Below are 23,403 nucleotides of genomic sequence, written 5' to 3'. Positions count from 1 at the left end.
CGAGATACAGAAAATGCTTGATAACTTCGTCATTTCTAATCCGTTTTGCCTCATGTTTTCAGATCATATGCAACATTTGATAATCTACCGTCTCTGAAAAAATTAGGCGTTCAGCATGTTCAGAGAAAACAATATAGGTGTTTTAATATTGAATGGGCGTGGTCTAAAATATTCGAATTTCAAATTTTGACGACGGAATCCTCGAACCAGTAAGTACAGTATGCCATCTGCAAAGCAACAGCTCTCAAATATAAAACACGGCGGAGCTATTAAGGCCAACGTATGGGTACTGACTTTTGGCCCACCCTGTATTTAAAGCGTGTTTTTTCCCCAGCACTACTACACAACAAAAACCTGTCGGCCCACCGAGGAAACACGGTCGCAGAACAAAGAGCCCAATTGTGCTCCTCTATTCTGTGATCGTGTGTATCTACTAAACTAGCTAAATGTACTAAGAAAATTTAATGGAATCATTACAGTCGTTTGATAAGTTCACGTGTCAAAGTAATGTTCATGGTGATCATATTTTTGGATCCCCGGTGGGCAAACACTCGTCCGAAAGGTCAATGCAAACCTGTCGATGTTTCACCATACGAAGTAAGGCGATTTGAACATATACTCAGCTTGCAACTCAACCCATGGGACGAGACGTCGTGAGCCTCAAAATTCTTCAAAATATATAGCACATACCTAGTTAGCAAACACTAAACACAACATACATACGATACCAAATAATGTATAATGCCATTACTACATTCGAAAGAAAATATATCTGCTATCTAATTTAAAAAATTGTAGAATAAACCTGAAGAAGGAGAAGGAGAGAGGGGTTTGGGAGAGGCAGAGTAGGAAAACAACAGGATCCTGTGCCGCAGGATTTTAAAATTTATTGTATGATGATTCGTTTTGTTTCGTCTCTTAGATTAATATAGGTCTGATACCCTTGTCATGGTTCTTTGCAATAACACCGTGGTTTACTCATATGATTAAGTTTAGTTAATTAACCTATTTCAATGATAATTCATTTGCGTCAAAGTTGTAACTGCACCATAGTTGTCTGTCATATTTAGATTGTAGTTCTAACAAAGCTTTCTTAAGATTATTCTTGAATATACTGATAGGAGTGGAGAAGTCTATTTCACTCGTTGACTTACGGCAGTGATTCCAAATACTAGTTGATTGATAGATGAATAGTGAGGACGGAGTGGGTGGGATGAAGTAGTTGTCTCGTCTTGGTGACCTGTTGAATAAAGAGAACATTGAGACTGGTGATTGGAACTTATTAATTTTAAACCTTTCCAGTAAACAGTGCAACTTATGAAGATTGTGGACAGTCAGGAAGTTATACTCGTTACAGATTGGTTTACTGTGTTCTAGTTCAAAGAAATCTTTGCCTAACATCTGCTTGATAACTTTACCGGTCTTATCCCTAGTGATAGGCCTTACTCTGGCACATGTTTTGAACTTATTGAAGTACGCATCATTATCACCAAAGAGAATTCTTATGCATTTCTTTTGTGTTTTAAATATGGCTTCTAGTTTATTATTTGATACACCTCCCCAAACAGATATTCCATAACATAGGTGTGATTCAAAAAGGGTGTGGTACAGGTCCTTATATAGTTTTTTAGGTACACAGCGTCTAATTCCACATAGTCTACCAATCTCACATTTCAATTTACTATTTAACGCTCGTAAGTGAGCATCCCAGTTCAGTTTTTGGTCAATAATGAGTCCAAGAAACTTAGTTTTCTCTACCTTTTTAATTATTATATTATTCAGTGTCAGTTCTAATTCATTGGTGTTTGAATCTGGTTCATTTCTACAGTTCGGCTTAAAGTGGATATAACAACATTTCTTTGTGTTGATATGCAGCAAGTTTTAATACTTTCAACACTACTATATAACAAATAATTTGAGGTATGAGATATGATAGACGAGCGTAAGTGTTGACGTGCAAAGGACTGCTGTGAGTGTACTTGAAGATTACTCATCCTCCTCCTTCTCATCAAAACTATTCTCATCAAAACTACTATCTGGACTGAAGGTATTGCGTTTACAGTGTTTATTGTGCTTCTGAACATTGAACTCTTGATAATATAACTATGTCAAATAATCAGAGCTCAGACATTAGTCTCCACTCTTGTGAGCGCCCTTTAGAACATTTGAACTTTTCATTCCAGTCTGAAAAATCAGAGAACTGTAACAATTGTCTGTCAAAAGACATCAAGATTGACTTTTTAGAAAAAAAGTTGTCTTTATTGAATGAAATTATCAGAACTAGTGATCTCATTGCTCAGTACAATGATAGTCTCATATCAGATCAAACTCAAATACAAGAACAGAGTTTTAAGTGTGAAAATTTGCTGCCAAACTTATCAGAGGAGATTGAATGTGAGATCATAACCATTACCCCTCAGTCACACGTTGTTATCAATCAAGTAGAAGCGTTTGATGTAGATGACATTGTTGTGGAAGATGTTGTATCGGACAGTTTGTTTGTTGACAACGATGTCGTGGACAAGGTTGTTCCACAGGAGGTTGTTGGAAACGAGATTGTTATCAGTGAGATTGTTGTTAACGAGGTTATGGCAGACGAGGATGATGTGTCTGATCTCCCTGTATCTACTGCTACTGGTGAATCACGGATCAACACCCCTAAGCCCAGAGACAAATATCCAAACTTGGTCCCTGCCCCTGTCTACGATCCTATAACACCGGGGCCAATGAATATATCTGTAACTTGTTCCCCATCACCAGTGAAACCAGTTACCCTACTAGATGATGGTCCATTCTCTAAATTTTCACTTGATCTATTAATGGAAGAACTTGAGTTCAGTCACGGTTTTAAAAACAGGAAATCGGTTTATTTTGGTGACTTTCCCTATGAGTATTCAGGTGCAACACATGACCCAAAAAGTGTACACAATGATTCCTACCTTGCTAAACTCAGCTCCTACATTAATGTGATATTACCCAATTTCAGACACAATAGTATTCTCGTCAATCTATATGAAACTGGAGCAGAGTTCATGCCAGCTCATAGCGATTCTGAATCATGTATTGTAGAACACTCTGATATTGTAACCATTTCACTTGGTGCGACGAGAACACTGCAAATTAGATCAAACGGCAGCAATGAAGTTGTGGGCTCTGTGCAGCTTCAGCATGGAGATGTCTTCATCATGTCCAAATTGTCTCAGGCTGACTTTCAACATGAGATACTGCCAGACGAAATGTGTGATGAACCCCGGATCAGCATCACCCTAAGACTGATGAAGCCCCCTAGGATCACTCAGTCAACTGAGTTTGGTCTGCGTTCACCGCCCCCACCCATCCCTCATTCAGGACACAAACTGACAGACTCTTCTTCACCTGCACTCTCAGTTTGCAAACAGTCAGCTAAAGCTTCACAAAAGTCTGTCCTATTCATAAGCAGCTCTATGTTCAGGTTTCTTGATGCGGACAAGTTATCATCGTCCACTGTTAGTGCTAGTAAACTGTTTTATCCTGGGGCTGATGCCAAAGTAATGTTAAATAAACTAAAAACTGACCTACACTCTGTTCCATCCCCATCTATTATTTATATTATGACAGGAACTAATAATGTGAACACAGTCTGTTTTGGCTCAAAGTCACTGAAGGATGCAGCGGGTGACTTTAGTAATCTCTTAAATTATCTCAAGTCAGTGTATCCGAATGCAACAATTAATGTTCTCAATATTCTTCCCAGGAGTACAAAAGGCCGCAATGATGTTGTGGCAGAGCTGAATAAGGTTATTAAGGATATGTGTAGCAAAGATTCTTGTTTTAATTACATTAGCACCCATAATTTATTTAACTATAATAGAAGTGGATTCAGGAAAGAATTTTATTTTGCCAGACCATCTGCAAAAATATCTGATAACTGTCACCTCAATACAAGCGGTGTTATTCGACTTGCTAAATTTCTGAAGTATTGGGCCCATAAGCAAGTTTGAATTTTCAGAAAGATTGTTAACATTTATTTCATCTAGATAAGGGATAATTACACATTGTTCCTCATGTTTATTGAAGTTTTAGAAAGTTTTGTTATTATCTCATACAAATTTGCCAGTTCTGCAATTTATCTTATTCTGACAAGTTTATAGCAGCATAAATTGGAAAAATTTTCATGCTCTCACAGCAGTTCTTGCATTAACCCGTGCATTAGTAAAATCACAGTTTCATACCATGCCAAAAAGCTTGCAGTGGAACATTGCAACATGCAGGGAGGACTAACAGGTATGCCAAAATGTCTTGAAATCCAAGATCTAATCTGGAAAGAGAAATTAGATGTTTTATGCCTGAATGAAACAAATCTTAAGTCGGATATTGACTCAGCCAGTCTAAACCTACCCAAGAATTTTACTTTTATCCGCAAAGACCGTCCTAACGACAACGGTCATGGGGGATGTGGCATTCTCATCAGTGAGCACATAAAGTTTAAAATGATTCAACTAAACTTAGTTTTGCAATATGACCAAATCGAGGCTATTTGGATCCATCTTACAGATTGCAATATTTTCATCTGCTGTTTCTACAGATCTGAGTTGTTTAGTCCTCTTGACAAATTTTTAGATTATATGACAGACTGCATGATGAGTATAGGAAGTAAGAATGTTATTTGGCTGGGTGATGTAAATGTAGACCAAAACAACATCAGCAGTATGAACTATAAGAAATTAGACATTACAATGAAAATGTTTGGAATGGTACAGGTAGTTCAGGATATTACCCGCATTGCTAAACTAGGAAACAGAATCACAAAGACCACAATCGATGTTGTCATAACAAACACTTACTCCAAGTTTCTTGACTGCAAAGTCCTTGATGATTGTATAGGAGATCATCAGGTCGTAAAGTTCATTGTCGATTTCAATGTGCATAAGGCCTCAAAATTCAAGAAGTTACTAATAAGAGATCACAGCAAAATGAATGTTACTGCTCTTAAAGAATTTTTGGAAACTTGTGATTATAGACCAATAATAGATTCAACTAGTCTGAATGATGCAGTTGATGGTTTAAACGAACATATTGATCACTACTATGATCACTTCTGTCCAATTAAACAAATTAAGTGCCATAGTGATTACATCCATAAGCCATCTCCAGAATTTTTAGAAAGTAAGAAATTGAAAGGGAAACTTTACCGTAAATTTTTAACACACAACAAGAACAGACGTATACATCCAAATGGTCTTATACACTGTAATAAATGTGACTCATTATGGATGGCATATAAACGGCAGAGAAACTATTCAACCTATTTGTCTAGAATTAATAGGAAGACTAACTTAGCAACAGAACTGAAAGCCAAGTGTGCCATGAATGATCTAAAGGGTGTATGGAAAACGATAAAGACAGCATCAAATCTGCCTGTGAAAGCTAACAATATCAATAACAATCTTGATGCTGAAACCACCAATAAATATTTTGCTGAAATAGGTCCAAAGATCCAAGCAGAAGTGCAGCTGGAAAATGAAAATGAATTTCTATCTTATCTACAAAATGAGCAGATTGACAACGAGACCAGCTTGAATAGCTTTACTGAAATAACTGAGTCCAATATCTTAGACTATGTGGCAAGTATCCCTTGTAGCAAATCCACTAATGATCATATACCATTGAGAGTGTTTAGACAAATTTTACCTGCATTTATTGCTCCATTAACACATCTTGTAAATTTGAGTTTATCCAGTGGCATCATGCCAAACAGCTGCAAGGTTGCAAAAGTCACCCCAATCCATAAGGATGGTGATATTGAGAATCCTAGTAATTATCGACCAATCTCAATTTTACCGATTCTTGGAAAGTGCATCGAATTTTGTGTGAACTCCCAACTGACTCAATATCTTGATGAAAAGGGAATACTTTCAGAGCATCAATATGGTTTCCGTAAAGATCACTCTACAACTTATCTCATGTTAGATCTGTTTGATCGTATATTTACTGCTAAGAACAGTGCCAAGCATCCTGCAATTATCTTCCTGGACATCAGAAAGGCATTTGATACTGTTAACCATGATATTCTCATTCAAAAGCTGAAGCATTATGGAATAAAAGATACTGCATTGAGCTGGTTTAGGAGCTTCCTCACAGATAGATTACAGCAAACTAGAGTTGGGAGTAGGATAAGCAGTTTACATTCATTGAACTCTGGAGTGCCTCAAGGAAGTATATTAGGACCAATTCTATTCAGCATTTTTATCAATGACCTGCCTAATGCATGCCTATTTTCTAAACCTTATCTATTTGCTGATGACGGTGCATTATATTTTGACAATATATCTAGAGGAAACTATGGTAACATCAAACAAGAGTTGAAATTAGTTATCAGATGGCTTCAGGCTAATAAACTATCCCTGAATAATGAAAAAACAAAACTAATGATCCTTGACTCTAAGCCTAACCTTGATGCCATCCTTGTTGAAATTTGTGATGACCTTACTTTGGTAATCTGTGAAACTAAATCCCATAAGTACCTTGGACTTATAGTTGACAGCAGATTGACATTTAATGAACATATTGATAACATTAAGAAAAAGATATCCAAAAGAATTGGTGCTATGTATAGATCAAAAAAACTTCTCCCTCTTAAGTTCAGGAAGATGTTTGCTAATGCACTTATGTTGCCACATTTTGACTACTTAGACACCATCTGGTCAAGAACATATAAAAAACGACTAGGAGAGTTAGATATCATGTACAAAAAGGTTGCTAAAATAGCCCTAGATGTAAGCACCAGAGAGAGGTCGGTTAATGTATACAAAAATATGGGATGGCTTCCTCTCCGTTTGAGACGACAGGTTCATCTTAGCTCATATATGTACCGTATAATCAATGAAACATGTCTAAAGCATTTTATCGGGAAATTCTCGTATATTTCTGGTGGATCACGTGAGGCAGAAAACTGCAATCTTTATACTCCTAAATCAAGATCTCACAAGGAGTTTAACTATCTAGGAACTAAGGCCTGGAACATATTACCAAAGTCCCTTAGAGAGTGTGACGACGTTAAGAAATTTTCTAAGTTATACAAAGAAACTCTTATGAATATGGTGCTAACTGATGAGAATTACCAAGGGGATAACTCTTACGATAAATTCATGATCCCACCCAACACTAGCCAATGTATCTAGGCAGTTATGTTATTTCGGTTAAGTTATCTCAGTACATAAGTGAATCCAATCCATCCCCTGCAATCAAAGTATTTCCATGCCTATTAAGCTATTACAGGAAATTAGGAACATCAGTGGAAAGGTGCACTGTCAATCATTATTGCTCCATACCTCCAGTCCTCCTGTTATGTGCAATTCTCACTGCTATGTATGCTCCTCATCTTACTATATATAAAGCGAGACGATATATATATATATTTATTTATCCGCACCATTTTACTGACACCACGGCATCAACTTTAACACGGGTTTCCGCAAAAACCGTACAAGATATAAAACTGAAACTTTTTTAACTGATTCAAATGCTTTAATGGCCTTCAAATCAGCATGAAAAAATCGAAAATTGGCCAAGGAATAAGAATTTTAGTACCCAAAATTTTGACCCCCAAGTGGTGTCAAAAACGCGAATTAAATAGGTAATAATTATTTTCACTGGGGGACTTTAGGGTAGGAAACTGATCCGGCCACCAAAGAGCCTTGACACCAGTCTTAAAGGTTTGACGGGTTCCTGCTTGTATCAATTATATTGATGCTACATTGTTATTAAATATGACATAATTTTCAACCGTATTAATTTATTAACTTATTGTAAATAGCAAGTTTGACAAAGGGATTACGTTTATTTTACCCGGAGTTCGTTTAAGTTTAGTATTGTAAATAGTTAATTTGACGAAGGGAATACGTCTATTTTACCCTGAGTTATGTTTTAGTTCAATCTTGACACAATTTTAAAATTATAATTTAATTATTTTATATATATGTATTGTCCATAACTAGGGTGGCCTGCTAACAGAACCATGATCTGCCTTGATTCATCCTTCAGCACAGAGAAAAGCTCCTTTTTTTATACATTATGATTACAGAGGATCTGATATTTAGATATATATTGCTGTGCTGTAAAAATTGACTTTATTTATTTATTTATTTATTTATTTTCATATACTGATGAACAAGTTTAAGAATTTTGTTAGCTTTGCAGTATAGTGTTTTTATACATTTATCTACAACAAATATGTTGGTGTCATCGGCAAAAAGTATAAACTTACCTAGATCTGATACTCTATATATTTCATTGATGTAGATAATGAAAAGCAAGGGACCTAATACTGACCCCTGAGGCACACCAAATATTACAGACAGTTTTTCGGATTCTTCTCCAAGTACTGAAACATATTGCTGTCTATTAGAGAGGTAACTGGCTATTAATTTATTTGCAGTCCCTCGAATTCCATAATCATTCAGTTTTTTAAGCAGTTTATCATGACAGATTGTATCAAAAGCTTTACTTAAATCAATGAAGATGCCTAGTACATGATTTTTATCTCTTAGTGATTTTTCAATGTAGTCGACAGAGAAGTTAAGTGCATGGCTTGTGGAATGATTTTTTCTGAAGCCATATTGATTTTCATATAATAATCCTTGCGACTGAAAGAAACTGTAAAGCCTGGAGAATATGATCTTCTCAAGTATTTTACCAAATATCGCTAAGGTTGAGATAGGCCTGTAATTTTCAAGAAGCTCAGCATTTTCTTTCTTATGTATTGGACTTATTTTACCTACTTTTAGGTCGTCTGGAAAAACTCCCTGTTGCATACATTCGTTATACAATACCGATAGTAGTGGACTAATTATACCTGATACTGCCTTTATTATATGTACTGGTATATCACTAGCCTTGCCATTCTTAAGTTCCGATATGATCTTAGCCACCTCTTCAGGTGAGCAGTCATGTAGATATATATTAGCTGTACTCGATTTAGGTAAGAGGTCACAGAAACTTGGAAGCTGATTAATTTGTATTTCTCCTAGTTCTGTGTAGGCTGCATTAAGGTTAGATGCTAGGGATACAAAATACTTATTGAATTCATTCGCTATAACTCTGCGATTAGTTATCTTTAGGTCTGATATCACGTTTCTGTTTGCCACGAATTTTATTTATAAGTTCCCAGGTTTTCTTAGAGTTTCCCTGAGTTTCAAGAAACTTGTTGAGGCTCCCTTCTCCCTTGCTTGGTCTAAGTGGTTCTTTAGTTGATGATCTGATTCTTTGTGGAGCACCTTGAACCTTTGATGAAAGCATAAGGGACAGTCTAAATAGGAAAGATTTTAGAAGAGTCTTAAAAGATTCCAAAGATTGAGCCAATGCAAATGATATGTTGCCTGGTAACATGAAGTCCTTTGTACATCTTAGGAGCCACTGCAGAGAAGTTACCCACACCAAACTTTGATAATCGGTAATGTAATACAGAATCGTGGATTATACCCGATAACTACTGGCCTGTAACAGCCGGCTACTAGCTTACAATTGATGCAAGCGTGGTGTGTGGATGACTCTGCAGCAGCAGGTTCTCTGAAGAAACTCGGGCTGTTGTAGGATTTACTCAGTTTGAACGGTCCTAAGTTAGGCTACTTCCCCAAAAAAGTGAAGACTATTCTTATCCTAAAGGGCCCAAAATGGCTACTACCAGCAGCCATGTTTTTATTTGGAGATACTGGTATAGAGATCACATGCGATGGGGAGCATCATCTGGGAACAGTGATAGGTGGAGAGGAGGCTAGAGAGACGTATGCAAAAAAATTCCGGCAATTATTGGTAGGAATGTGACTGACCCGCACAGGAGAATGTCTGCGCTACCTGTAAGATGAGGGGTGGTTGGTAGCGTTGAGCGCGGAAAAGGAATACCAGACGTCACTCAAGATAACGGAGGAGCTGGTTGACCTCATCTATGACCAGGAAGCATCCCTGATGAAGTTGGATAAAATTAAGATAAAGGGCAGAGTTAACAGCCTCAAGTTAGTTAAAGAATTACGCTTGAAGAAGGAGCTTGCTGAGATAATGAGTGAAGTGGATGAGAATACTAGGGAGTCACTGCAACTGGTACAAGAACATGGGTCAGGAGCTTGGCTAACATGTCTCCCCATTCAACAGCTAGGGTATGCTTATAGCGAGCAAGACTTCAGAGATGCTGTTCATCTCTGGTGTGGTTGGGACATCCCTAACACCCCAAGAATCTGTGATTATGGAGCCAAGAATGATCACAATCATATCCTCAACTGTAAGAACTACCGTCATAACAACGTGAGAGACTCTGTTGCTGAATACCTTAGGCTGGTGACCAAGGATGTGAGCTGAGGATTTAGCCCCTGTTAAAACACCTATAGAATCAGCCAACTTCCAACAAAAGGGCAACAATGCTGATATAAGGCTAGGCTCGATATATCAGCAAGAGGAGTATGGAGCACATTTGAGAGGACTTTCTTTGACATGCGTATTTTCAATCCTAAATCGCCTACATATCAAGGAAAGACCATGCCACAGCTCTACACTCTGCACGAGAATGAGAAATAGAACCAGTATGCATGAACAGTGTGCTACAATAATTGAAGAAAGGGTCATTTTTGTCCTCCCTGTATTTACCACTACAGGAGGAATGGCACCTGAGCTTGAGGCCAAGTGTTTTATAAGGAGACTTGCTGTGTTGATAGCCACCAAGACCAAGGAGGACTACAGCCAGGTGATGTGTAACATCAGGACACGCCTGAGCATGGATATAAAGACTAAAGAGGAGTGTGCTAGTAGCAGTTAGAGGTGTACATGGAAAGCCAAAGAAGGCATGGACCGCCCCTATATCCAATGTCTCCTTCAACCTGATACCTGAGGAGAAGAGCTACGAAGGATAGACGATATCTATTGCTCAGGATTAACGTTTGTGCTCTGCCAATTGCATCACTTGATTTAATTTATTGTATATATATATTATATATACTGTTTAACATTTTTCACTCTTCAATAAAAAACTAGCTTAATGTCAGTAGGTCGTTAAGAATTTTTGTGTGCACACACAGATACCTAACAGTATTATTATTATTATATCTTGTCTGGATATTCGAACCTTTCGAATTGTATCTCGAAATTTATGTTTAAATTCCCTGTGTAGTTTTTTCAAGGTATAATGGGAATAATATTGTAAAATGTCTATTGTATAATGTCATCATTTTATGGCTCTTCAAGTATCCATTTTGATTGATGTAGCAATTTGAAGTTGCAGCCGAAGATTTATTGATTTTAATGTGGTCCATTCTTAATAAAAATATTTTGCGTTACTATTCGTTTAAACTGCTTTAGTTTTTAACTGTTTAGGAGATGATTTGAAGCAGTGCAACGATCTAAGTGCGGTGAAAACGAAGTCAGACCAAAGCCAGATGCTTTAGTTCACACTGTGACTGATTAATGTACCTCTCAACCTCTGCAGTCTGCAACATACTGACTGTCTTACTTGTAACCTGGTTAGTTATAATAGTTATTTTTAATCGTATACCTTCAAGCTTTCCTCCACAGTTTCAACCAACTTTGAAACACTGATTTATTGCTAGTATTTTATATTACTGAGCAGACTGAACCAAGTTTTGATTAAATGATTAAGATTATTAAAGTTGAGATCATAATCGTATTAATCCAACAATTAATGATCGCTTGTATTTGTTGCTGTGAGACACAAAACACTACACATCCACATTTGACACTAAACACTACGCCTTACACGCTAAACACTACACATTACACTAGGACTCTAGGAGACAATGAATCTAACGGCCTGTGATTTGTGAATAACCGAAATTTAACGTATACTGTAAATGTATCTATTTATTCACTAAGAAAATCATTAATTTATGCTAGTACCTGAGTGTAATAGTGCTTATGTAGATCGTGGATTTATATCTAATATTAATAACAATGCAGTTCCCTCTTAATAATAATAATAATAACCTCTTGGAACTGGCTCACTCAACAAGACTTGAAGAAGGAGACAGAAGGATTGTTGATAGCAGCCCAAGACCAAGCACTTAGGACGAATTATGTGAAGCACAGGATTGACAAAACACCTGGCTCTTCTCCCCTCTGCAGACTCTGCAGAAATCATTACGAGACAATAGACCACATACTGAATGGGTGCCCAAAACTTTCACAGACAGAATATAAGTGTCGGCATGACAAAGTAGCTGCCGCATTGCACTGGAGTCTGTGCAAGGAATACGGCTTCCCACGCAGTAAAAGGTGGTACGAACACCGGGCAGAGAAGGTGCTGGAGAACGAAAAAGTCAAGATATTGTGGGACTTCCATGTCCAGTCGGACCACGTTATCGAACACTGCAGACCGGATCTCCTCCTGATAGACAAGGTAACCAACGCAGCAACCATCATTGACGTTGCAGTCCCAGGAGATACCCGGATCCTGGATAGAGAACAAGAAAAGATACTGAAATATCAAGACCTAAAAAGAGAAATTAAGAAGAACTGGAATTTACGAAAGGTCACAATCGTCCCTGTGGTGATAGGCGCATTAGGAACTATCACCATTAACTTTCGTAAACACCTCGACGCAGTCCACTGCAATCTGAGCATCTCTAATCTCCAGAAGACAGCTCTGCTTGGATCAGCCAGAATTCTCAGGATGGTCTTAGACATATGATATTATTGAGAGTATAATACACTGTAGATACTCTATATTTAGTTTATTCTTCACTGGATACTGTAATAAACACTTTTTACCTGGTCCTCTTATATCTCTTCCCTTGCTATGCAAGCCCTGTCTCTTGTTTATACAATTTTTAACCCGTATATTGGGTAGACTGTGTATTTGTTACGTATTTCATATTATACAGTTTTGTGTACAAGTAATTATTGTTATTTACTGGACTAAGGGGTATACATGTGTTGGAGTTTTTCTCTTATTTTTCTTCTCTTGCTCTGCATGCCCTGTTTCTTGTATAAACATGATGTTTGTTTAAATATTGTATATTCTTGTATTGATTGTGGTATTTTGTGGGTCAGATTCAGCAATACCCAATGGGTACTTGCTGAATCACTGTTTTCTACACTCTGTAGCCAGTCCCTGTGTTCCGTCCCTTGCCCTGCAAGCCCTGTTTCTTGATTATACAGCATTTATTTATCGTGTATTACATTGTAGTATGTAATAAACATTTGTAGTAGTGTAGGATTGTTTGAATTTCTTTTTGCTAGGTTTTATAATATTTATTTGTATAATTTGTGATTGTTTCTCCCGGTTTTCTTCCCTTGCGTAGCAAGCCCTGTCTCTTGTAAAAACAACCTCGAAAGATTTGTAGATACACATAGTCTCTACACCTTTACCCTCTGGTCCCTAGGGTCAGCTGATCCCGGGCCAGAGGAAAACTACCGACTGCCAAGATTTGACGCCTAGGCAGTCGAGACCTCTTATTGAGACCCTTTATAATAATAATAAAATTTGGTAGCTTAAACACAAACTCTAAGCCCAGTGGATAAACCACAAAACTTATGCTCTATTGTGTGAAACAAAGATACTAGATCAAGATAACTATCAAGGAGTGTATGCATAGGACATAAAAAGTTTTGGAACGAAGATGACATGCTTGTGAAGCGAGCTAACAGTCTAATTGCTAATAAGTTCAAAAAGATCATGACATTAGGTTGCATCCTAAACAGTTTAAGCAAATAACATAAAGTTATTATATTGTCGATTAATCGCTTTTGCCATAACTTTTCTTAAACAGGTGAGTTTTTAATAATGTTTTGAACAGATCAACATTGGAACAAGTCTTAATTTCAATTGGTAGTTGGTTCCAGATTTTCGGAGCAACAGTCTGAAACGCTCTTGGGTGTGATCTTGTAGATCCGACGGGTAGGTGTAAGGAGGAAGTTCTTCTGCTACTCGAACTAACAAATGTTACTAGATCACACAGATATGCAGGAGCAACACCATTGACTGCTTTGAAAATCAGTAAGCATAACTTAAACTCAATCCTCTCCTTCACCTTGAGCCAATGAAGGGATTTGAGCTTCTCCTCGACTGAGTCTCTCTTCTTTAATCCAAAAACCAGACGGCATGCTCGGTTCTGAATGTTCTGCAGCTGCGTAATTGAGGCTTGACTACAACCATAGTAAAGTGCATTGCAGTAGTCAAGCGATGAGATTACAATTGCTTGAGTCAGTGTTCCCATCTGTTTGGTTGTGAGGAATGTTTTCATCTTAGCAAGGTCTCTTAGTTTCAGAAAACACGATGTTTTAAGTTGCTTGATTTGCTCACCAAAGTTTAGTTGAGAGTCGAGACGAAATCCGAGGTTCTTTGCAACAGGTGACAGCCTGACACACGTCTCAGAGTTAACAAACACGCCCCCTATAGACAGCTGCTGGAGAACAAGCGGTGTCCCAAAGACAAGAATCTCGGTTTTTCCTGCATTGAGCTGTAGATAATGTTTTTTCATCCAGTCATTAATTTCTTGGAAACATTTGGGAACATCGTTGATAAGGACGGTGGGCTCCTCGTTTGGCTTGAAACTTTTATACAGCTGATGATCGTCGGCGTAACCCTGGATGGAGAAGTTCAAATCATGTGCTGCTGAGTACAAAGAGCGAATGTAGATGTTGAACAGGACCGGACCCAGCACAGAGCCCTGTGGGACTCCAAACTTAATCACTATCTCATAAGATTCCTCATTTCCAACTTTAATCGTTTGACATCTACCTGTGAGGAAGCTGCTGAACCATTTCCAAGCTGTCCCTGTTATTCCCAACTCATTTCTGAGGATGTTCAGTAGTTTGCAGTGGTCAACTGTATCAAAAGCTGCGCTGAGATCTAGGAGAAGAACAACAGTTGCCTTGCTTTCTGTAGATGCAATGAGTATATCGTTAACAACTCTCACAAGCAGAGTCTCGGTGCTGTGTTTTGATTTGTATCCAGACTGCTGTGGGATGTTCAGGTTGTTGTTTTCTAGATGTTCATTTAGACGCCTGAGCACTACTCTTTCTATCAACTTGCCCACAAAACTAAGGTTAGATATTGGTCTGTAATTCTTGAGATTATCACTATCTAATCCCTGGCCCTTGATCAGGGGTGTGATATGAGCTAGTTTAGCGCCATCAATACTGCCAGAAGATAATGAAGCATTTACTATGTCAACTAAGACGGGTAGTAGAACCTCAAGGTTTTCTTTAAAGATGTTTGCAGGTAGAGGGTCAATTGAAGAAGACTTGATCTCAGATGCCTTGATTATCTCCTCTAGTTCTTCTAGAGTAGTTGGAGAGAACTCAGCTAGTTTTTCTCCGCAGTAAGAGGGCGTTTGATCGTCAGACTCCACATGATCAAAGTTATTTCGTATTGCCTTTATTTTCTCCTGGAAATATACGTTAAAGTTTTCGACTGTGTCCTTGAGAGACTCCGACGAAGGCAACACAATGCTTTTATCCCGATCAAGAAAGGTGTCCACAAATCTAAAAAGACTCTTAGAAGAATAGGAATGCTTTATGAATTCGACTTTGAAAAACTCATGTTTCTTCCTGTCTGAGAGTTCTGTGCACTGCTCTCTGACTGATTCATAGTGTTTCTTGTCAGTTAAAGATCCGGAGATTTTCCACTTTGTCTCGGCTTTTCTTCTTTGGCTTCTAAGTGCTTTATATTCACCATCGAACCAAGGGGCAGACTTACGTTCTTTGATTTCCTTTGTGAGGAGAGGAGCATGGTTATTCAGCACAGTTAGGCACTTAGAGTTGTATAGGCTGATGCGGCTTTCAAATGACGGCATTTCAGCTTGTGATAGACCCTCAGGATCCATTACAGTAACCAATTCCTCAGCAAGATTATCCGCAAAACAATTTTTGTCAATTTCTTTGACATTTCTGAATGTGATAACTTTTTTCTTGTTGAGATTGCTTGCAACTGTTTTTGTGAGGCTAAAAGTAACGGGGAAATGGTCACAGTTTGGGAACATTTCCGAGGTGTGCGAGTCTACTGTGACACTCTTTGGATTGACTATCTGATGGGAGGAGATTACAACATCCAGAATATGTCCTTTGTTGTGAGTTGGATCTCTCACGTATTGATGCAGTCCATAGCTGGCCAATACTTCAGTCAGTTTGGCCGTGTTTCTTGATTTATGATCATCCAAATGAATATTAAGATCACCACAGATTAAAAACTTCTTGTATTTCATGAATATGTTCCCAATAAACTCATCCAAATCTTCAAAAAATACATCAGTCAATGACCCTGGTCGGTAAACACAAGCACAGAGGACAGTATCACCCGATGAGTCTCGAAATTTGCCTAAAACTGCCTTAATAAAGGTCACCATACAAGTTGTACTTTTTGAATAACTTTTTATCCTTTTTTCTAACATTTATTCTGTAAATAGTTGTTGGTAGTTCTAAAGTTTAATGGCAATTTCTGAATGTTTTGCGATACTTACTCTGGTTACTCATTTTTGTTGATGGAGGTTATTTTTAATCAATAGCGGTGTCATAATCACTTGAGGTCCATGCTGTATTGTTGGCTGCATGTTGCAGCTTTATGAATTCCTAGGCGACTTTTAGCAATGATGATTGTATAGAAGTTGTCAACAAGCTTGAGCTGGTGCTATTGTGCTCCTGATTTCAGTGGACATTTTATTAAATTGTAGTGGACTGTATACCACCTGTTCAGTGCAACTAATTGTACTGATCTGTAGGGCACAATTTTAAAAGAGTTTATTTTTTACTCTACAATGCTGTACTGTTCATTGTGTTTGGCCCCGACTTTGATTTCCTTGTTTTCTTTATCTTTTCAGCACCTCAAGTTCTGATTTTTTGAAGGAGAAATTCTAGTTAAAGACGTTCACATTATTATACAGTGATCTGATGAATGACAATATGCGGGAGTGAGTAAAGTTGTAAAAGTCATGAACAATTATCGATCAATAGGAAGAAATTTCAATAAATGACAGTTATGATGACTAAAAGTAGATTGAACGGCTAAAATACGGGTCTTGGGAGCTAGAGAAATAAAATAAAATGATACAAGCTTGCATTTATTCTGTCTAACATTTAATTAATTCTATGTATGTTTGTGAAACTACTCAGTACTCTCCATCTCCTTTCTTCAGGTTTATTTTTTAAATTTTTTATAATTATATGGCAGATTTATTTTATTTTAAATATATAGCAATGGCCAAACCACATTGTACATTGTTTGGTATCATATTTATGTATGCATACTTATTACTAACTGTATATAATTTCAATAATTTTCGGGGCTCAAGTCAGGACGTCTCGTCCCACGAGTAAAGTTGTAAGCTGAGTACATACTTTTAGATCATCTCACCTCGTACGGTGAAATGGGGAAAGTTTTGCTTCAGCCTGGTGTGTTGAGTGCTTCCCAAGTTTTGGGATCCAAAAATATGATCACCACGAACACTACTTAAGAGTTAAAACATGAACTTATCACACAACTGCAATGATTCCAAGAAATAATTGCAGTTACTTAATATATATTATATAGTCTACACGGTCTCTGAATAAAAGATAATAATTCAGACACAATCTGTCTTACCTGTAATTAAAAGAGTCCATTCAACAGTATATGGGTTCTGTAGAAAATGATTTTGCCAGTGGACTATTTGAGGTACAGATGGTGTGTGAATTCTGACTTAACTTAGGTAAAATTGATTACACAATAGACAGACTGTCGAGGTGGCAACGTCTTAGTCGAGACGTTGCCATCATTTATAAAAAACATTTTCAAAATTTACAGATATTTCCAAAACAGTTTACCCCCCAGTTCCATGGCCGGATATTATGCCAAATTATTAGACGGAGGTCCATTTCCCGTAGATCATCTCCGGAGATGATTCTCCGGCTCCGTCTACTGTATTAGACGGAGATGAAGCTCTCCGGGAATTTCTCGGAGATTAATTCATACAGTATCAACAAAATTACCGTAGATGGTCTCCGGTCGTGGAACTGCAAACTCCGGAGAAATATCAGTAGACGATCTCCGTCTAATAATTTGGCATAAGGTTCATTGTTTATTATTCTGATCCAAATTTTAGAGTGCTTCTTGAAGAAAGATATCTTTAGCATTAAAATTTACTGCGTTGGCCTTCGTGTAGTGGCAGAGGAAAGTTATTTTCTGAGTTCCGTGAAGCTGGTAGAATTAGGATCCAGATTTGAGAGTAAACGATGAACACTATATTATTCATTCACGGTGTCGTAGCACGCTATCACAATTCGCATGGTTATTTGATAAATTTTCCTAACGAGATAAACAATTTGCTTTTATATTAAATACTTTTCAAATTTCACATCATACTATACCCCGGATTAGATGATCTATTGCAATATGTTGCAATGGAGTTTCTAAAATGTATATCATAACTTCCATTTTTTTCAGGTTTTATTGGTGTTGTAGACGATCACTGAATTCTGTAGCTCTGTGAGATTTGTGGCTTCATCGAATTACATCAGATCACGCAGACTTGATGAAAATATGAAGACGTGAACTAGATCTGCTAATGCTATTCTCTCTTTAGCAAATAGCACGAGGTTAATTAAATAAGCAAGGGTAGCTTAAAATATAACAATCTTTTGAAACATATGACGTCGTGTATTTTACTAAAGTTTGTTGGAGGGTTGAAATTCACTTTCAAATCATCAAATGTTACTTTCGCAGCTCAGAATGGTTATAATTTTAATCTTAAAGTAATGCAATGTTATTTTTCAATCTGCTACTGACAGCATTTGTTATTTGATGTTTTGAATGGGGAAAGAGTTTGAGTAGTTCAACAATCATGCACATCAGTGTTTATGTCACTCAGTGTTTACTCTCTCGATTCTCCGTCTCCCTCAATGTTTGATGACCGACCCAGTGTTTCCCTCCGTATCCCTGCGTATTGACTGTCCGTCTCACTGTGCAGTGTTTAATATCTGTCTTTCAGTTTTCAATCTCTATCTCGTGTTAAATAGTTCTCTCTGTATTTAATGTCCGTCCAACTCCTAGTGTTCAATATCTGTCTCATCGTTTATTTTCCGTCTCGCTGTTCAATCTCCGTATCTCAAGGTGCAAGGAGTGTATGATTGTAAACGTTTTGGATTTAGCTACAGATTTTGGAACTTTCCGATGGTAGGTAAATTCTCACCTACTTAAAAGATTTTTCAGCGGAGTTTCATTGCAGTGTTTAAGGGTTCTCGGATAATGCTCTTATAAATTCATTATTTTACATCTGTGTTTCATTTTGTAAAAAAGATTTCAAGTATAAAGATGATGACAATGACATGTCCGTTCTATAATAGTATAATTCGAGTCGAAATATTGATTATGCAAACTTATTCCACGCTGTCTTGTTGTTTACGTAAGCCGCTGTGCGTGACATTGTTAAGAAGTAAAAGACGCGCATTGCGCGCGCGATGTTTTGACCCTCCTCGTCGGCCGAATGACCCTCCTCGGCCACGTGAGTATGGTTTTTTATTTTATTTTTTAAAATGACCCTCCTCGGCCATGGCCGAGGAGGGCCATTTTTGTCATATTGTTTGGCCCTGCTCGGCCATGGCCGAGGAGGGCCATTTCTTGTTTGGCCCCGCTCGGCCATGGCCGAGGAGGGCCATTTTTTTCATATTGTTTGGCCCTGCTCGGCCATGGCCGAGCAGGGCCATTTTTAAAAAATGACCCTCCTCGGCCGAATGACCCTCCTCGGCCACGTGAGTATGGTTTATATTTTATTTTTTAAAATGACCCTCCTCGGCCACCATATACGCGTACTGCGTGACGCGCTTGTTTCGGCGGTCGCACGATACTACAGGCGAAAGTGCTCTGGTTAGAGCAATTCAACGACTGACCCAGCGCACGTTGACGAATGTTACTCGTCTAAATTTCTTCGAAGTAGCGCGCGCCGCTTTCTTCTCGAAATGTTTTATCACGTTGTTTTATCACGTTGCAACCCCCACGGTCGTTTCACTATGGTGTCCTGACGATACAGGGGAAGCCGCGGCGGGTCATACAACGTATGACAAGAAATGTTATGGCCGCGCTGGGCCTGGCCTGCAGATCATCAACATTGGTCAACAGCGTTGTATCACGTTGCGACCCCCACGGTCGTTTCACTATATCGTCCTGACGATACGAGGGGAGCCGCGCACTTCGTGCGCGGTGGGTCATACAACGTATGACAACAACAGCGCACGCTACTTTGTAACAATTGTCTCGGGTCAATAATATTTCGAAAAGAATGCGGCGCGCACTATAACTTCAACATTCAAAAAATTTAGATTTGAGTAACATCCACCGACGTACACAGAAGGGCCAAAGTACAAAAACTGCTGCTCACTGCTGCTCACTCCTGCTATGAACTGCGGCTAACTGCTGCGAACTGCTGATAACTACTGCTAACTGCTGCTAACCATTGCTAATTGCTGCGTTGTAGGTTTACAACCTACCAGGACGCGCGCCGAGTTGGACTCGCCGACGGTCGACAATATATGGAACAGATATTTTACGAGTATCACCCGTTAAACTGCTGCGCGGCGCTCAGCCTGTGGCCTGTCATTTCACCGTTTATAAAAGATGTCAATTCTTTACAGCGATCAGCGCGCGGCTCAATTTAATTGTAATTATAATTATACATTTTTGGAGAGGCTGGGTATGGTTGGCCCACGAAAGGATAGTATGTGGATGCTTTGCCTACTTCTAGGGCTATGGCAGTCCTATGGGAGGATGCCGAAGGAATCAAAATGTATAATCAATAATGGAGGATGATGGTAAGTGTTATGAGGGGAGATATGTCTTAAATGAACGCTTAAGCACCAGCTGGGTTTGGACTGTGGAAGAAAAAGTTGACAAAACAAGAGTATTGGGTAGTCGTTATGTCACACCGGTCTGGTCTACAGTCCAGCTCCTCGGGCACAATAACGTGTTTGGTGCGGTTTGCGAAGTTGACAATAATGGAGATGTGTTGTATATTATCGATGGAGAGGTAATAGTGTTGCTAAAAAACGCTTTATCAACTTATATAGTAGTGGAAAGTATGTAAATTAGATTCATTTTAACTTGGTTGTCCAGGCCAATAGATTTAAGATAATTTTTTAACTTTAGTAGATTTATTTTTGATGATGTGTGATGATGTTTGTGTCATTATATTTTGATTTTGATTTTTTTAAAAGTCCTGGAAATATAGCCCTCTTATTTGGGCAATAGCCGAACACTGTCCTAGAAAGTGCGAGACAGTCTCCTCTTCGTCGCAGCACATAGGACAAGCACTAGTGCTTGAATTACGAATTGTATGGAGATGTTTCTTTAGGCCATATATCATCTAAAACCTTAATGTAGGTATATAATTATGCCGTCAAGCTTTGGCTCGGCTTTCCCTAAACTGCTCATTGAAATGATGGTTGAAATGAAATTATTCTTTGGAAAAACGCTCTTTCAGAATTAATTGAGCTGCAGTACCTTATTGTGGATATCATCTTATTGAAATTCGTTTCTTTTTCAAGTTTATGAGCTGATACTCATAACAGTTTGCTGACCATGTTTTTAAGATTTATTAATTAACTTATTACTCTAACATCTATTTATGAATTTATCATGTGAACTCAAATAACAAGACACTGATGTTCCCACCCTACGGTAACATTTCATGACAGGGTTGGCTGTGTATATATACGCAGCCAACCAATCCGTGTACTGGAAGAATGTGGTTTGATTTGAATCGGATGAATATGGTTTGTATTGAATTGAAAAGTCCCTTCTAGCAAATAAGAGCTGGTACAATCCCTCATAAGAAGGAGAGGCCCACATTCAGGACTTCTTGATTTCACAATCCCCATGGTTATTGGTTACCCATAAGAAGTAGTAGAAACAGAAGCTGGACTGTTTATATAATAGTATAAGATATTTTGAGATAAGTAGATGCGTGGTGTCTACCACAAGGAATGTGATCGATTAAACTAAAGCTTTACAGCCTGGAAAGACATATTATAGGTGTGTAGTAGGCCGTTCCACATCAGGTCATGTTATTCAGATACGAGGCATCTGTTGATACATGGGTTCATTATTTCATAGTTCTGTATGAACACTTGAACAGTGTTAATTAAGAGTATTTTTTTCCATTAATAATAAGCTATTGAGATAATTTTATGTTGTTAATAAGATGCATAATGTTGCTTATAAACATTCACAATTTGAAATGTTTCATCAAACCAATGATATACAACATAGATATTTATTATTTAGGTGTTAATTAAGTGTCAATTACTGATTTGCCATTGTTTTTGCCAAACCAGTACAAGAATTCGAACTCTACATGGATGTTATTAGATAACATTGAGATATTACCAAATTTTGTACAAAATTCAATAAAATATTGGTTCCAAATGCTATTGTAAAATATCTTCTTTTGGTAATGTTTCAAATCCAATTAATATTCAATAGGTAATGAACGAGGAGAAAAATCACTCAGATACAATAGCAAACATAATCCAGAAATTTGAGAGTTTCCAACAAAACACTGTAACGATTGAGGATATGCCACCTAGGCCCATAACAGCTCCGCCAAAGCTAAATGGGAATGACAAATCTGTGGTTCATAGGTAAGATATTTCCATATTGTGTTGTACTGTGTTTTACTCATTTTTAGTCACCTTGCTCTTATTACTGTTATAAAAATGTCAGTCCTGATTATTTCAATAAACTTGTCACATTTTCAAACTGAAATACATGAAATCATTAAAAGATCATGGTACCTGAACTGAATTAACTATTTGACATTTGTTGAGTTATTTGATTCCAAATATTGACTGTACACAGCTCGTTCAGAAAAGACGAGTTGATAACAAAGCTTTGTGAGGAAGTGTGCTACCTCAATAACCAAATAGTGGAGCTTAACGATACCAAGGAAACAAAGTTCATTGAAGACATGTACGTTTTATTTTCGTATAGTACTGATACAGCAAACTTTGTAATTGCTGAATTTCCCATTTATTTGATTTTACGAAATAGATAAACAGCACTCTCTCACCTGCAGGAAGAACAGAGATCACGATCACGTGTTTGAAGACAACTATTTCATGATATCAGGGGCTGTCTCACCAATGCTGGAACCAGAAGTAACTTATCTTATTTGTTAAAACCTGCCCAATTAATGTGCTTCCATCTTTCATATGTTTACACACAAACACTTACCTTAAACCAAAACCTCTGTTTTAAGCCTCGAATACATACGAAAAAAACATCGTGAAGTTACATTCGAGTTTTGTTTGAGCTGTTGACCTAAAAACTGCACTGATTTTATTGTTGTTGATGGGTTTGCCTTAAATTCAACTTGTGCAGAAGTTTTAAACCCTGAAATTACAGCTCACTGTGTTGGTTCAGTTCCCTTATTTCTACCACTCAGTTTATCATTTACAATG

The 23,403-nt window shown here is 37.8% G+C and overlaps 1 protein-coding gene across 2 annotated transcripts in view; it reads left to right on the top strand.

Annotated features, from left to right (window-relative positions):
• Positions 1-1,896: 1,896 nt before the first annotated feature.
• Positions 1,897-23,403, top strand: part of LOC134818918 (uncharacterized) — a 67,528-nt gene continuing 46,021 nt past the window's right edge. The window contains exons 1-4 of one of the 2 annotated variants that reach the window (XM_063828632.1): positions 1,897-1,920; positions 22,427-22,584; positions 22,802-22,912; positions 23,019-23,100. In XM_063828632.1, the coding sequence (XP_063684702.1) occupies positions 22,430-22,584; positions 22,802-22,912; positions 23,019-23,100 (348 nt within the window). In that variant the 5' untranslated portion in view covers positions 1,897-1,920; positions 22,427-22,429. The remainder of the gene's footprint in view (positions 1,921-22,426; positions 22,585-22,801; positions 22,913-23,018; positions 23,101-23,403) is intronic. The other variant, XM_063828634.1, reaches the window with a different exon arrangement.

This window comes from Bolinopsis microptera, chromosome 7 (assembly GCF_026151205.1).
Source record: "Bolinopsis microptera isolate Bmic1 chromosome 7, MBARI_Bmic_1.0, whole genome shotgun sequence".
NCBI lineage: Eukaryota > Metazoa > Ctenophora > Tentaculata > Lobata > Bolinopsidae > Bolinopsis > Bolinopsis microptera.
Note: the sequence above shows the minus strand (reverse complement) of the source record. Positions and strands in the feature narration are given on the sequence as shown.